The following is a 16613-nucleotide window of genomic DNA, read 5'->3' as shown; positions in this document are numbered from 1 at the left end:
TGACCTCATGGAAACCTTGGGTGGTGGGCAAGGTCACCAGAGGTTGCTGTTTAGGTCTCCTAAGTGGGACAGGGGCTTAACAGGGTTACTTGGCCTTGAACAGAGTAATACTCAACTCATCATATTTCTCTGTCCATGTCTGTATAAAACTGTAATGACAACTTCTGTGCTCTCCTGGCATCAGTGAGTTTGCTATTGTGAGAGAATGGCCAATGATGAAACCATTGCTGATACATTACATCATATGTGGATGCTTCAAGGTAGATTGGTATGTCAAGAGAGTTTATTTACAATATACGCTGATTTGAACCAGAACAATGAAATTTGTACCTTCTGCAGCTCAACCTCAGGCACATTCAACACAACAACAACAGTAGAAAATATACAATTAATCACCAGTTACTCTAAGTTAAACTACACCATGGTGGGGCAGAAATTATACCGATTGGATTTGTCCCGCACTGTGTGGATAGGATACACATGAACAATTACCCACACTGTCAACCTCCGAGGAATTGAGAACGGAATCCATCACACTCTCAGCAAACCTCCCAAGTTCCAGTATCAAAGTTGGTCACACCTGTAAGGTTGGTAACACAAATAGCTAGACTTGAGATGCAGCTAAATCTGGAACAGCAACAAAATATTCCTGTATCCATGTTCAAATGTGTTTTTTTATATATCACGGTGAACGAATCGAATTGGCAGAAATCTGGCTTTGGAGTTGCTGGGAAGCTCAGCATGTTGCCGACATGGATTACACGCTCTGCTGGCTGAAGATCACGCAAAGAACCGTCCTCTAACCGAGGGAAGCCCCATAAGATTTCCAGTCCTCTTAGATGAGGAACAATAAAGTCAGTGCTCTTCATGATTTGAGAATTCAATATAAAATAGACTCATCAGCACAATATTAGGCCGTCATTATCAGAAACCATTTCTAAAGTTGCATTCTCTCAGATCTGGTGCAAGTAGACATGCTGTCCTAAAAACGCATTGGATGCATTATATTCAGAGATGTGCAAATGAAATGCTTATATATACACTTAACGACAAAAGACATTTGACAAAGTCAGAGGTCGCAAATGGGTTTTACCATAAATAGCAGCGTAGCTCCACAAGATATGGTGAGAATGTTTTGAGTCAGAATGGGTAAGAAGGATAGTCCAGCTTTATGTCTCAGGGTTGGTTATGTCACACTGAAAGATTGCCATCTCCAAGGCATCCCCACTATTCAACCCATTCCCTTTGTGCGTTGAATGCATAGGTGAGAGAGTGCGGAGCAGCACCTCACCGCTGTCTCGAGAAGAGGTTTCTAAAGGCGTTGTTGTAGTTCTTGTTGAAGGCGGTGTATATCAACGGGTTGAAGAAAGAATTGGAGTATCCAAGCCAGAGAAAGATACTCTTCCAAATGGGAGGGATGTCGCAGGAGCAGAGAGGGTTGATGAGTTCAGTGATGAAGAATGGGATCCAGCACAGCACAAAGACCCCGATGAGAATGCCGACCATCAGAGCGGCCTTCTTCTCCTTCTGCTCCCGCCAGGTGTCGCCGTCCGTCTGGAAGGTGACGGTGGCATGGCGAACGGTGAAGACCATCTCCGGTTGGTGGGAAGCCTCTTTCACCTGGGAGAAGACAGCGAGTATAAGTGGGGAAGCTCCCAAATACCAATCTCATCAAATGAAACACATTCCACAACAGAGAGTTTCATCAACTGCAAAGATATTTCACCCAAATTTAAACACATTCCACAGTGCACATTTTCATCAACTCTGTGAAGATTATTTCACCAAAACTTTTATTTTAGAGATCAAGTTCAAGTGAGTTTATTGTCATGTGTCCCTGTATAGGACAATGACATGCTTGCTTTGCTTAAGCACACAGAAAAAAAAAAAAAATAGTAGGCATTTACAACAAAACAGATAAATGTGTCCATATACCATGATATAAATATATACACACATGAATAATTAAACTGGTAAAGTGCAAATAACAGAAAGTGGTTATTAATAATCAGAGTTTTGTCCGAGCCAGGTTTAATAGCCTGATGGCTGAGGGGAAGTAGCTATTCCTGAACCTGGTTGTTGCAGTCTTCAGGCTCCTGTACCTTCTACCTGAAGGTAGCAGGGAGATAAGCATGGAAACAGGCCATGCGGCCCACTGTGTCTGTATCCACCTCCGATCACCAGTGCACTAGCACTATCCTACACACTAGGGACAATTTACAAAGCTAATTAACCTACAAACCTGCATGTTGTTGGAATGTGGGAGGAAACCAGAGCACCCGGTGAAAGACTACGCAGTCTCTGTACAGATAGTGCCTATAGTCAGTGGTGGACTGGGTCTAAAAATATTGGTTGCCAGGAGACAAAGGGGGCCCACTTGATATAGGGGGCCCACTTGATATAGGGGGCCCACTTGATATAGGGGGCCCACTTGATATAGGGGGCCCACTTCATCAGGGGCCCACTTCCCATCGGGCAAGCCACACCCTGGCCAGTCCGCCACTGCCCAGAGTCAGGATCGAACTCAGGTCCCTGGTGTTGTTAAACAGCAACTCTACTGCTGCGCCACTCTGCCACCCTGATTTCTACAGCGAATTTCAAGACTGGCTTTGCTTCTTTCTCAATTTAAAATCTCACTCTTCCCTGCATTTTCTCACTTTCCACCCTTTTGTTTCTCTACCTTGTGTTCTTGTTCTCTCTATTTATCTTTACATTTAATTTCTCCATTTCTCCTTTTCAGCAATCTCACATCTCTCCTGTAATTCCTCTGGGAATTTCCCCTCAATATTCCTTTTCTTTCTGCCCATTCTCTCCATTCTATGCCTTTCCTAATTCTTTATTATTTTGCTCTTTCTCTGTAATTGGTCACCTTTTTTTCTATTGTTCTCTCTCTCTCTCTTTCTCTATCTTCCTCTCCTTCTTCTTTACTTGCCTTTAGACATTAGAGATACAGCGCAGAAATAGGCCCTTTGGCCCACCGAGCCTGAGCCGACCAGCGATCGATCACTCCTTATACTAGCACTATTCTACCCACTAGAGGCAACTTACAATTTTCACCAAAATCAATTAACCTTCAAGCCTGTACTTCTTTGGAGTGTGGGAGGAAACTGGAGCATCCGGAGAAATGCGGTCACAAGGTGAACGTATAAACTCCATACAGACAACACCCACAGTCAGGATTGAAACTGATCCACTTACACACAGAGGGTGATGCAAGATCACAAAATGGCACAAAGTGCTGGTGTAACTCAGCAGGTCAGACAGCATCTTTGGAAAACATGGATACGTGACATTTTGGGTACAGACCCTTCCCCAGCCTGAGGGGGATGTTTGGGAGAAAGGGGAGGGGGGTTGAGGGGAGATTGGGGTGAGTTAGACATTATTTAAAATTAGAGCATTCAGTGTTCATGCCGTGGTGTTGTAAGCTACCAAGGTGGAATATGGGTTGCAACCTCTTCAGGGGAACACCCTGTAATGTATTGCAAGACTGGCTTTGTTTCATTCTCAAAGTTAAATTTCTTGCTTCCCTTTATTTTCTCTAGCTTTCCTTCCTTTCGTCTGTGTTCATGCTCCCTCTATCTCTCGTTGACACTAATGTATCTATTTCTCATCTTCAGCAGCCTCACGTCTGTCTCTCCTGCAACCTCTACACAGGAGGCCATTCCCTTCCACGTTGCCCACTGCTCTGGCGTGGAACCATATACATGATCCTTTGTAGGGTGTTTAAGTCCTGGAGCTGATTGCCAGCATTACTGTGGAAGTCCCTTCATCAGAAGGACTGCAGTGCTTCAAGGACCTTCTCAAGAGCAATAACGGCTGGACTTCCCTGTAAAATGCTTGTTCAGTGAAATGAGGAAATGTTGCCGAGTTATTTGCATGCACACATTCCCCAAAGCATATGCATACATTTTGCACCAGATTTCACCAAATGATATTGCTCGCTCTCTCTGCCTCCCTCTCTGTCCCTCTCCCTCTCTGCCTCTCTCTCTGCCTCTCTCTCTTTCTCTCCCTGCTCCTTACTGTCTCCCTCTCTCCCTGCCTCTCTCTCTGCTTGCCCCTCTCTCTCCCTGCCTCTGCCTCTCTCTCTCTGTTACGCTCTCTATCTCTTTGACTCGCTCTCTTTGCCTCTCCCTCTCTCTCCGCCTCTCTCTCCGCTCGTCTCTCTCTCTCCCTGCCTCTGCCTCTCTCTGTCTCGCTCTCTCTTTGCCTGTCTCTGCCTCTCCCTCTTTTTGTCTCTGCCTCTTTCTCTCTCTGCCCCCCTCTCTCTCTCTGCCCCCCTCTCTCCCTCTTTCTGTCTCTGCCCCCCTCTCCCTCTTTCTGTCTCTGCCCCCCCCCCCCCCCCCCCCTCCTCCTCCCTCCTCCCTCTCTCTCCCTTCTCTGTTCAGGGGCTCTGCTTTATTCCTCCAGCCATCCTTCCCCTGTGGTCTTTATCTATTTTCTACCTCCTCTATTCGATCTGCTGTGCCTCTCTTGTCTTGGTAGTTTTCACGCCCACGTGCCATCACCCTCTCACACTCACTGCCTTTCATTTATCCCCACTCACTCCGATTCACATTCTCGTTCCTTCAATCACTGCCTCTCCCTCATATTCACTTCCCCTCACACTCTCACCTTAATCCCCTCTCTCCCCCATGCACTCATGCTTCCCGCTCTCCTCTCTCTTTCTCTCACTCATTCTTCATCACGATTCCTCACTCACTATTCCCTCCATGATACACAATCTCTCACTCTCACACATTCTCTCTCTCACTCCCTCCCTCCCTCCCTTCATCTTTCTATTTCCCACAACTCATTCATGCTCTCTCATTCACACTTCCTCCCTCATTTATTCACTCTCTCCTTCTCTCATTTTCTCTCTCACTCGTTCTCTCTCACTCATTCACTGTCCCTCCCTCCCCCACATTCTCACTCTCTCTCTCTCATACACCACTCTCCCTCATTGTCTCACTCTTCCTCACTTATCCCCACTCTCCCTCTATCTCAAGCACACATTCCCTCTCTCTCCCTCACTGGCTCTCCCCCTCTCTTTCTCTCCCTCATCCATCCTTTGCTCTCTTCCTCACGCACTCTTCCCTCTCTCACTCACTCACTTATTCCCTTTCTCTGATACTCAGGATATCTCCCTCACACACTCTACCCCCTCCCCCGCCTCTATCTCCCACACTGTCTGCCTCACTGACTCTCTCACTCACTCTTCCACTTTCTCTCGCTTCCCCTCCCCTACGCTCTCTTTCTCCCCCCTCACTCTATAGCCATCTCTTTCATCCTCCCCGGCGCTCTCTTCCCTCCCTCTCTCCCCAGTCCCTCTACCACTCCGTTATCCCTCTTCATTTGTTTATCTTTCCTACCCCCATTCACTAGTTTGACCATCGCCTCCCGCTTCCTGTCTCGGTGGGTGCTTGCCCACCCACCCACACTAGCCGCCTGCTTTGCTCCCCCGATCAATAACGCGCCGGGCGAGATATTGTACCTCTACAACCTCAGGCATCGGAGTGATCGTGTTGGTCCGGCGGGAACCGATCCGGAATTTGGCGGCTTTGTATATTTTCCAGTAGACGAAGAGGACCACGCAGAGAGGCAGGTAGAACGCCCCGAAGGTGGAGAAGATAGTGTAGGAAGGCTCCTGGCTGACTTGGCATTGTTCCTCCTGCTCGGAGTAGGTCTTGCCCCAGCCGAAGAGCGGCGAGAGGGAGATGACCGAGGAGAGGACCCAAGTCAGGATTATCATGATGTTGGAGATCTTTTTCCTGGTTTTCAATGTGTACTCCAAGTGCCGGGTGATGGACCAGTACCGGTCCAGGGCGATGGCAGTCACGTTCCATATGCTGGCAGTGCAACACAGGACATCGAAGGAGATCCACACCTGACACAGGACCTTGCCCAGTCTCCAGCGCCGTCCGTCCAACTCATGGACCAAGCTCAGCGGCATGACCAGGGCGGCCACCATCACGTCCGAGATGGCCATGGAGGCCACTAGGTTGTGGGGCACCCGGTGAAAGGTCCTCACCCGCAGGATGGTCACCAGGATCAGGACGTTCCACAGGAAGGTGGCCAGAACCAGGATCGCCAACAAAGTCAGGACAAGGATGCTGAATATCGATGCCGGCTTCGGGGACAGGTCCGCGGATCCCGTCCAGTTGCCCCACGGCGTGTGGTTGGACAAAGCCATGGTGTCCCACCAAGTCCTGAACGTGGGACAAAGGGGTTGGCGTTTAAAAAAAAAAAAAGCGGTGGGGAGAAGCCGTCTTTAAGTGTCAACTCGGGACCGCTCTCCCTCCCCCATCTATCGCCGCTCCGTTGCTCCGCGCCTCCACCGGACCCGGCGAGATGTCCAGGATAAATTCCTTGCCAAACCTGGTTCAGGGTAGAAGCAGACGAGGTTTGAGCTCAAGTGGTTTTGTCAGGAGTGTTGCATTGAATTTAGAATTACACCGCGCCGAGTTTAAGTAAAACATTGAAGAACATTTCAATACGCCGCAGCCGGGCTTCAGCCGCTGCTGCTGCTGCTCGGAGCGGACCTTGTGTTTAAGGTGTAAGAGAAGAGAGATCAGATCCGAGTTGTTTTAAAGGGAGGGAGGAATACTTGCGTCAACACAACCAGCTGACCCCAGCGCTCAGTTTATAAGCGGTCGCCCCTTGTCGCCGAATCCGTGCGGTACAGCGAGTACTCATGGATTTACAGCGCGCCTCTCGACCACCTCCTTCAGCAACGTTACCTATTCCTTTAGCAATGGGTGTTTGGACAAAGCAAGCCGAGAAAACGGCCACAGCCAGCGGCAATTGGCTGAACGTATGAGCGAGGGGACCCTGGTTAATGGGAATCAATTAAATCTTCTATTTCTGACCATTAACCCCATAAACACACATCGGCTGGCTCTGCACACACACGCAGTTTTAGTTGAGTTCAGAGATACAACGTGGAAACAGGCTTATCAACCCACCGAGTCCACGCCGGCTACACTCAGGACAGTTTGCAGAGGCCAATTAACCTCCAGACCTGTACGTCTTTGGAGCGCGGAAGGAAACCGGAGCGGCTGGGGAAAACCCACAAGGTCACAGGGAGAATGTACAAACTCCGTACAGACAGCACCCTTAGTGAGGAATGAACCCGGGCACTGTAAGGCAGCAACTCTACCGCTGCGCTATTGTGCCGACCCATAGTTTAGTGATACAACCTTTGGCCCACCCGAGTCCACGCTAACCACCGATCACCCGATTATTCTATGTCTCTATTATCCCTGCAGAAACAAGGAACTGCAGGTGTTAGATAATGCACAAAAGGAAACAACATGCTGGATGGAATAACTCAGCGGGCCAGGCAGCATCTCTGGAGAACATGGATAGGTGACGTTTCAGGTCCAGACCCTTTCAGTTTAAACCAGTTTTCAGTACGAAGAATGATCCTAACCGGAAACATCACCTACCTCAAATGCTCTGAGATATCGCAGTGGAGTAGATAAAATGAGGAGATATCGTAATCCTGGAACTCACTGACTGAGGGATGGTAGAGGGAGGAACATTCACTAAGTTTTTACTTGAAAAAAAATACAGAGTAACTGGAGTAATTCAGCGGCTCGGGCAGCATCTGTGGAGGCAATGGACAGACGATGTTTTGGGGTCGGGACCCTTCCTCAGTTCGAAATTGTTAAGGTGAGTGGATTTAATAGGAACTTGGGGGGTAACTTTTTTACACAAAGGTGGTGGGTGCATGGAATGAGCTGCCGGAGGAAGTAATTGAGGCAGGTACCATCGCAATGTTTAAGACACGTTTAGATGGGTATATGGATAGGGTAGGGCAGGTTGAGAGGGAGATGGGCCGAACGCAGGCAGCTGGCACTAGAGTAGATGGAGCATGTTGGTGAGCGTGGCCAACTTGGGTAGAAAGTTCATTAGTGCATAAGTTCTAGGAGAGTAATTCGGCTATTAGGCCCGATCTAGTCTACTGCACCATTCAATCGTGGCTGGTTTGTCTTTCTCTCTCAACTCCATTCTCCTGCCTTCTCCCCATAACCCCTAACACTGTTTCCATGCTGTGTGACTCTATGAAATGTCGCCTATCCATTCCCTCCACAGATGTTGCCTGACCCACTGAGTTCCTCTGGCAGTTTGTGCTTTGGTCAAGATTCCAGCACCTGTAGTTCTTTGTGTCTCAATTTCATTGCCCTGCCACTCTCGGAACATCAGTCGCATACTTCACTGCCAGGTCCCCGAAAAAAGTGACCCGGGAAGTTAAATAAAAAAAATGAGACTCACAACATCCTAGCATGGAACGCTGCGGGCTGAACACTGGGAAATGGGATTGGTATAGATTGGAGGTACACAAAATTGCTGGGGAAACTCAGCGGGTGCAGCAGCATCTATGGAGCGAAGGAAATAGGCGACGTTTCGGGCCGAAACCCTTCTTTGGTATAGATTGGTATTGGTACGGAGGCAGTGGGCTGAAGGGCCTGTCTCCACGCTCTGCGACTCAATGAAACTGTTCAGGGTGCGTGTTGACATGACCGGGTTACACGTTTCACTGCACAGTCTGGGTTGTCATAAGTTACCGTCAATTGAACAATGAAATTCTTAATTGCAGCAACATAACATGTCTGTAAATGCAATAAGATCATAAGACATTTAGCCCATAACATTTGCTCCACCATTCGATCGTGGCTGATCTGTTGTTCCCGCTCAATCCCACTCTAATAATAATAATAATGGATGGGATTTATATAGCGCCTTTCTAATACTCAAGGCGCTTTACATCGCATTATTCATTCACTCCTCAGTCACACTCGGTGGTGGTAAGCTACTTCTGTAGCCACAGCTGCCCTGGGGCAGACTGACGGAAGCGTGGCTGCCAATCTGCGCCTACGGCCCCTCCGACCACCACCAGTCACTCACACATTCACACACAGGCCTTCTCCCCCCCCCCCCCCCCCAGTCCTTTGTGTAAAGTGCTAGGGGACTGAGCAGGCCAGGCAGCATCCGTGGAGGGAAATGGACAGACATTTAGGGCGGGGGACTCTTTTTCAAACCTTTAAAATTGAGAGTTGCAGCATGGAAACAGGCCCTTCGTCCCACCGAGCTGGCCCCGAACACTATTCCACTTTTTTTTTTTACTAACACAGAAGGCAATTAAATTACGAACCTGCACGTGTCTGGAATGTAGGAGAAATCCGGAGCACCCGGAGAAAACCCACGTGGTCACAGAAAGAACGTCCAAACTCTGTACTGACAGCGTCGGAGGTCAGGATCGAACCCGGGTCTCTGGCAATGTAAACCAGCAGCTCTCAATCTGAAGAAGGGTCTCATAAAATCTAAAGTGATAGGCGTAGAATTAGGCCTTTCGGCCCATCTAGTCTATGGCTGACCCATCTCTCCCTCCTACCCCCATTCTGTAGCCTTCTCCCCGTAACCTCTGACACCCGTACTAATCAAGAATCTATCTATCTCTCTGCCTTAAATAGATTCATTGATTTTGCCTTAACAGCTTTCTGTGGCAAACAACTCCACAGATTCTTGATCCGAAGCGTCGCCCATTCCTTTTCTCCAGAAATGCTGCCTGTCTCGCCGAGTTACTCCAGCATTTTGTGCCTGTGTTCGATGTAAACGAGTATTACCAGTTCCTTCCTACACAGCTCTACCATATTCGGGAACCATATACGTGTCGGTAAGGATAGCCCGGACAGCAGCCGTGTGTTGATGGTTTAAATATAGGAACCGGAGCTTAGAGCAGTATCGCTGCCTCCTGACAACATCGCCTAGCGCAAAGCAACACTTGCCAGCAGCTGCAAGCCCAGGATATCTGACTTGATGGGGGTGAACAACGCGCGGTGGCTGGGAAGCGTCGAATAGAAAGAACTGTGCCAACAAACGGAGGGATCGCTGTTCCTTCTCTGTGTGGGGCAAGTCCAGCGAATCCCAGAGAATCATACAGCACAAAAACAGGCCCTTCGGTCCATCTCGTCCATGTCGGCCAAGATGCCTCATCTATACCAGTCTTAATTGCAAATGGGACTCTTTAATTTACTTTAAAAAAAGAGCAGCGTATAAGTTAAAATGCAAAACACAAGCGATGCCCGAGACACATGGGATAGAGAGGCAGACAAAGTGTGTAGGAAGGAACTGCAGATGCTGGTTTAAACTGAAGATAGACACAGAAAGCTGGAGTAGCTCAGCGGCACAGCGGGAAGAAGGGTCTCGACCCGAAACGTCGCCCATTCATTCACTCCAGAGATACAGCCTGTCCCGATGAGTTACTCCAGCTTTTTGTGTCTAGAGAGGCAGGCTGGGACTGCGGCTGGCTCTGCTCGCTGTACATAGGCTGTGCGGGCGTGCGGTTAAACGCTAGACATGGGTCCCAATGACTGAGGCGCGACCACCCCTTCACACTAGAAACAATTCACAATGTTTTAACCGAAGCCAATTAACCTACAAACCTGCACGTCTTTGGGGGGGGGGGGGGGGGGGGGGGGGGAGGGACGGGACTGGAGCAGCCGGAGTAAACCCACGCGATCACAGGGAGAACTTGCAAACTCCGTACAGACAGCACCCGTAGTCACAATCGTACTCGGCTCTCTACTACTCTGCCACCGTGCCGCCTAAAACCTTGCCCCCCTCGCCTTGGGCCAAACCCTCTGGTATTTATATAGATGCAAGGAACTGTAGACGCTTTAAATGCACAAAAGGACTAAAAGTGCTGGAGCAACTCAGGCAGCGTCGTTAGAGAACATGGATAGGGGATGTTTCGAGTCGGGTCTGGCTAATGAGAGTTGAAGCTGCAAGCGCTGGATTTATAACACTAGTGGTACACCGGGAGAACGCAAGGTTCAAGTAAAGAAAACACCCTCCCGCTACTCTGTCCGAAGAAGGTATGACCCAAAACGTCACCTATCTCCAAAGATGGTGCCTGACCCGCTGAGTTTTGTTTTGTTTTTAGAGTCTTACAGCGTGGAAACAAGCCCTTCCATATAACTTGCCCACGCCGGCCAACATGCCCCCATCCACCTGCCTGCGTTTGGTCCATATCCCTATAAACCTTTCCTATATTTCTTAAACGTTGCAAACGTCTATCTTTGGTATAAACCAGCATCTGCAGTTCTTTGTTTCTACGAGAATCGTAGGATCGTTGGCAAATGTACACTCACACAGATTATATCAGTGCCCCCATTCATTTTACCTTTGCGAAAGATGTGCCCAATTAGTCCCTCTCCGCCGCCAGCCCTGCACTGCCGCCCACCTACCTGTCTCTTGCATCGAGGTTTTTTTCCCCAGCAGCTTTGTTGCAAATAATTAGTCGGGTTTTAGGTTTGCGATTGTTCGAAGGACAACGATTGAGCTCGTGTTACCGTTCCGAATTCTGACGGCGAATCTCCTTCTCCTCGTTATCTCTTGGACAGACACGGTTTACAGACTCGGCACCCGATGTTCGACAATGTTAATTCATAATAAGCGCAAAGGATCCGGATAGCAGAAATGTGAAATGAACACAGACGCTGACCGCCGCCTTCATCTTTCTGACAGTAGGTGTTGTTTCCATTTGCACCTCCCGTCACCTCATCCATACCACATTGTCAAATACTCTCATTAGCTTACAGATGATCTCCAATTATGCCGTTCCCTTCAAATTCTTTCGAATATGACACAAAAGGCTGGAGGTGACACAAAACTCAGCGGGCCTGGCAGCTTCTCCGGAGAAAAGGAATAGGTGACGTTTCGGGTCCAGACCCTTCTTCAGACAGCTGAGATGCTACCAGAACCGTCGAGTTATACCAGTAGTTTCTGTCTATCTTCGGTATAAACCAGCATCTGCAGTTCATTCCTCCCTTTCTTTTCTGAAGAAGGGTCTGGACCCGAAAGATAACCTATCAACGTTCTCCATAAAAGCTGAACCAAAGAGCTGTTGACGCTGGTTTACCGAAAAAGACACAACGTGCTGGGTCAGATAACATCTCTAGAGAACATGGATAGGTGACGTTTCGGGTCGGCACCCTTCTTCCCGAAGGGAAGGGATCTTATCCATGTCCTCCAGAGATGCTGTCTGATCAATAGACAATAGACTATAGGTGCAGGAGCAGGCCATTTGGCCCTTCGAGCCAACACCGCCATTCAATGTGATCATGGCTGATCATCCCCAATCAGTTCCTGTCTTTCCCCATATCCCCTGACTCCGCTATTTTTAATAAGTTACTCCAGCAATTTGTGGGGGGTTTATGCAAACCAGCATTTGCAGTTCCTTGTGCCTCCATTTTACTGCTCCACTACGAATCTCCTCAAGATGTGCCTACTTTGAGGAAGTTCTTCTCCTCTCTTGGACGGGAGTTCTGTGGGACCCTCTCTCGGTGCTCTCTCCCCCCCCCCCCCCCCCCCACTGTGGTTCCTCAGAGTCTGAAGAAGGTGAAACACTCAGTAGATCTGATAGCATCTGCGGAAAGAGAAAATAAACATTTGATTTCAGGTGGTGATCTCTTCATCAGGACTGAAAAATATGAGTTGTTCTTGCAGTTCTGTTTTTATTTCAGATTTTCAGCATTTGCAATTAAAAAAAATATTCACTCTTATATATGTGTGTGTGTGTGTGTGTGTGTGTGTGTGTGTGTGTGTGTGTGTGTGTGTGTGTGTGTGTGTGTGTGTGTGTGTGTGTGTGTGTGTGTGTGTGTGTGTGTGTGTGTGTGTGTGTACATATGCAGCATGAGTGTGCACATGATGTGTGTATATCTGTGATATATGTATATATGTGGTAGACAGAGTGGTGGAACAACTCAGCGGGTCAGGCCGTATCTCTGGCGAACATGGATAGGTGACGTTTCGGGTGGAGACCCTCCTTCAGACATTACCTGACCCTTCTCAGTCTATTATATTCAACTCCTACCTTTCTGTGCTTGGTTAAAACCTGGAGTCTTTGACTATTATCAATTCCAGTGAAAGGCTATTGACAAAAAAAATGCCCATCGGTATTTCCATTGTTCTTCATTAAGATCTTAACCACTTTCTTGATGGCCTTCTGTAATTACTAACACTTCCCAGGATTTCCATTGTCTTTTTGTGTTTTTCATGTTCCCATTCCCTTTTTTGCCTTGGTCAGGGTGATTACTAACTTCATACAGTATGATTACTAGTCATACAGTATGGAAACAGGCCCTTCGGCCCAACTTGCCGACACTGATCAACATGTCCCATCTGCAGTAGTCTCACCTGCTTGTGTTTGGCCCATATCCCTCTGAACCTGTCTAAATGTTTCTTACACATTGCAATAGTACGTGCGAACTACGGATTTACAACAATTGGTACTTGAAAATGGCGCCATACTGGCGATTCTGTACAGCGTCTCAGTGTACTACTGCAATATACTTGTAGTGTATCTGAGATGCTTATCTAAGATGTATCTAAGTGCCTATGTATAGTGATACGGCTTGAACTGTATACAACAATGAATTTCACTCTACCCTGGTGCATGTGACAAATAAAGTACCATTGAAATAATAAGAGAGTTTTATACGTAGACTTGCATCAAATGTCTGTAGAAGGGTCCTGATCCAAAACGTCACCCATCTACTCCAGCATTTTGTGTCTATCATTTATATCAAACTGAGTCTGTTTTCTCATTGGATTCCCTGGAAAGGATATGGAGGAGATGCACAGAAGGCGCAGGTAGTTGTAATGGGAGAAAAATCAGGAAATGCTGGAGTTTTTATTTCAAGAGCGTTTGGAGACCTTTCCTTTTCAAGAGCCTTTGATAGGGTTCCCTTTGAAAGGGAAACTTGTTTCAATCCACTGGAGTGATGATAACCAGGCGTTTAAGATAACTGGGGAGAAAGCTCTTTGCCCATGCGGGTTTTGCAATGTTAAATTAGCAGCCATGGGGAAAACTAGATAAAAAATAAATTACTGGATGAAGGGTCGATTAATATTTGTAATGGAGCTAGATGAATATACACTTCAAGAGACTTGCATGAGCATTATTCATGGACCTCAGACAGAATAAATTGTCTCTGTGCTGAAAATGTTATGTAAAGGTGGAAATCATAGTAAGGTCAGCGATGAAATCAGCACAATTGCTTCAGTATCTGCTGAATTGTTTAACATAAAGTACACGTATGATGTCTATTCTAGCTAGTTAAAGCAGTATAGCTGTAGAAACAAAGAAGGTGTAAGAATGAACTGCAGATGCTGGTTTAAACCAAATATAGACACAAAAAGTTGAAGTAACACAGTGGGACAGGCAGCATATCTGGAGAGAAAAAATGGGTGACATTTCAGGGTCGAGACCCTTCTTTAGACAAAGAATGGCAGATGCTGGTTTATACCAAAGGAAGTGCTGTAGTAATTCAGTGGGTCCAGAAGTATCTCTGGAGAAAAAGGATGGGTGACATTTCGGGTCAGGACCCTTCTTCAGAAATTCTCCGGTCTGAAGAAGGGTCCCGACCCGAAACGTCACCTATCCTTTTTCCCCAGAGATGCTGCCTGACCTGTTGATCTACTCCTGCACTGTGTGTCGAAAGCAGCATAATTTCCAGCTGTATTTTATGAGCTGAGTTGTGATAATACAGTATATAACCAGGCCTGATACATTAACTTTGTTTATCTTTCCACAGATGTTGCCTGACCCATTGAGTACTTCCAGCATTTTTTGAAACCCTAAAATCTGTTATATTGGTTCTAGCCATTTTGTTTTTAATGAGAAATTACTCAAATATCTGCTTTTTGGCATTCAATTTTTGGAACCTGGCATGCAATCTTTGATTCAGCAACAAAAGGCCACAGGTGCTGGAGATCTGTGGTATAAAAGTAAAGATAGACACAAAAAGCTGGAGTAACTCAACGGGACAGGCAGTATCTCTAGAGAGAAGGAATGGGTCATGATCCTTCTTCAGATTGAGGGTATAAAAGTAAAGTTTGGAAATAGTGCCTGATTGTTTTTCTTACCGCGGTTGCTAGCTGACCTACTGCGCGTTCCCAGAATTTCCTGGTTTCATTTTTAAAGTATGTCAGCTAACATCTTTAAAAAAAATAGCTTCTCGGACCATTGCAGCACTGAAACAGGCCCTTCAGCCCACCAAGTCTGTGGAGCAATAAATAAAGTTTATGGTTCTAGTCAATAGCAATAGCATTTAGAAGGCACTTGGACAGGTACATGGATAGGAAAGGTTTCAACAGATGTGGACCAAACATGGGCAAATGGGACAAGCTTAGATGGGGGATCTCGGTTGACATGGACGAGTTGGGCCAAAGGATCTGTTTCCATGCTGTAAGACTCTACAATTCTATTGCACTGATGAAAGGTCACTCTCATCTTTGCACAGGTGCTGAGTGTCTGCAGAATTTGATATTTTTACTCCAAAGGCCACAAAGTGCTGGAAAACGCAGCAGCATCTCTGGGCAATATGAATAGGTGATGTTTCGCGCCAAGACCTTGGAGTATTGTGTTCGATTCACATTATAGTCATACAATGCAGAAACAGACCTATGGCCCAACTTGTCCATGCAGACTAATATGCCCTTCTAAGTTAGTCCAATGGCTTGGGTTTGGCCCATATCCGGAGAAACCTTTTCAATGCGTGTGACTAGTTATGCTTTATATTTTCTTATTGTACCTGTCTCACCACTTCCTCTGGAAACTCATTCTACATACCCACCATCGTCTGTGTGCAAACATTGCCCCTAAGTTTTTGATTAAATCTCTCTCCAATCATCCTTAAACTTGTGTGTAGGAAGGAACTGCAGATGCCAGTTTAAACCGAAGGTAGACACAAAAAAGCTAGAGTAACTTAGCGGGACAGGCAGCATCTCTGGAGAGAAGGAGTGGGTAACGTACGATGGTAGCTACGCCAACAGTCTGTCTCGACTTTTTTCTTCTTTGTTGTTGCTAGTCTATTGTTAAATGCATGTTTTAGTGTATCTTTAGTTTTGTATTACGTGGGGGGTCGAAACATTTTAAAATCCCTTTCCTCAACGAAGATGTGACTTTTTCCGTATCGTATCTCCGTCCGTGCTGCGGCCTAACATCGAAGAGCTTGCAATCCCTTTGCCAGGGATCGACTTTGGGAGCTCCAACCATGGGAGCGTGTGGACATTATCATGGAGCTTGTGTCCCTTGGTTAGGGACCAACTTCGGGAGCTCCAAGCCGCAAGAGATTCCACTGCCCCGATGCAGGAGCTTCGATCACTGTCTGCGGGAGCTTCGATCGCCCCGACCACGGATGGTTCAACTGCTCCATCTGCGGGAGAATAAGGATGAAAGATGATAAGACATTATTGCCTTCCATCACAGTGGGGAATATGGGGGGAGGCGCTGTGGTGGATGTTTATGTTAACTTTTTTGTAGTTGTGTGTCTTGTTGCTTTTTTGGTTTGACAAATCAAATTCCCTGTATGTTTTTACATACTTGGCTAATAAATTAATTACAATACAATACAATAAATACAGGGGCGGCACGGTGGTGCAGTGGTAGAGTTGCTGCCATACAGCGCTTTCAGCGCCAGAGACGTGGGCTCGACCCCGACCATGGGTGCTTGTCTACGGTGTTTGTATGTTCTCTCCGAGATCTTCGGTTTACTCCCACATTCCAGTTTGTAGGTTAATTGGCTTGGTGTAAATGTAAATTGGCCCTATGGTGTGTAGGATAGTGT

At 47.1% G+C, this 16613-nt stretch overlaps 1 protein-coding gene across 1 annotated transcript; it reads right to left on the bottom strand.

The window, feature by feature from the left end:
* Positions 1-1168: 1168 nt before the first annotated feature.
* Positions 1169-6912, bottom strand: htr5a (5-hydroxytryptamine receptor 5A). The gene is made up of 2 exons (XM_033044256.1): positions 5471-6912; positions 1169-1620 (listed from the first exon to the last, which is right to left on the bottom strand). The coding sequence occupies exons 1-2, from the start codon at positions 6167-6169 to the stop codon at positions 1288-1290; spliced, it is 1032 nt and encodes a 343-aa protein (XP_032900147.1). The 5' UTR covers positions 6170-6912; the 3' UTR covers positions 1169-1287.
* Positions 6913-16613: the final 9701 nt, after the last annotated feature.

This window comes from Amblyraja radiata, chromosome 2 (genome assembly GCF_010909765.2).
Source record: "Amblyraja radiata isolate CabotCenter1 chromosome 2, sAmbRad1.1.pri, whole genome shotgun sequence".
Lineage (NCBI taxonomy): Eukaryota > Metazoa > Chordata > Chondrichthyes > Rajiformes > Rajidae > Amblyraja > Amblyraja radiata.
The sequence above is the reverse complement of the archived record's forward strand: the minus strand, read 5'-3'. Positions and strand labels throughout refer to the sequence as shown.

Bases quoted from the DNA above. Each gene is read 5' to 3' on its own strand.
- htr5a (XM_033044256.1), bottom strand. From the start codon at position 6,169: ATGGCTTTGTCCAACCACACGCCGTGGGGCAACTGGACGGGATCCGCG. The intron at 1,621-5,470 runs GTACAATATCTC...GTCTTCTCCCAG, and splicing joins CGATGCCTGAGGTTGTAGAG to GTGAAAGAGGCTTCCCACCA.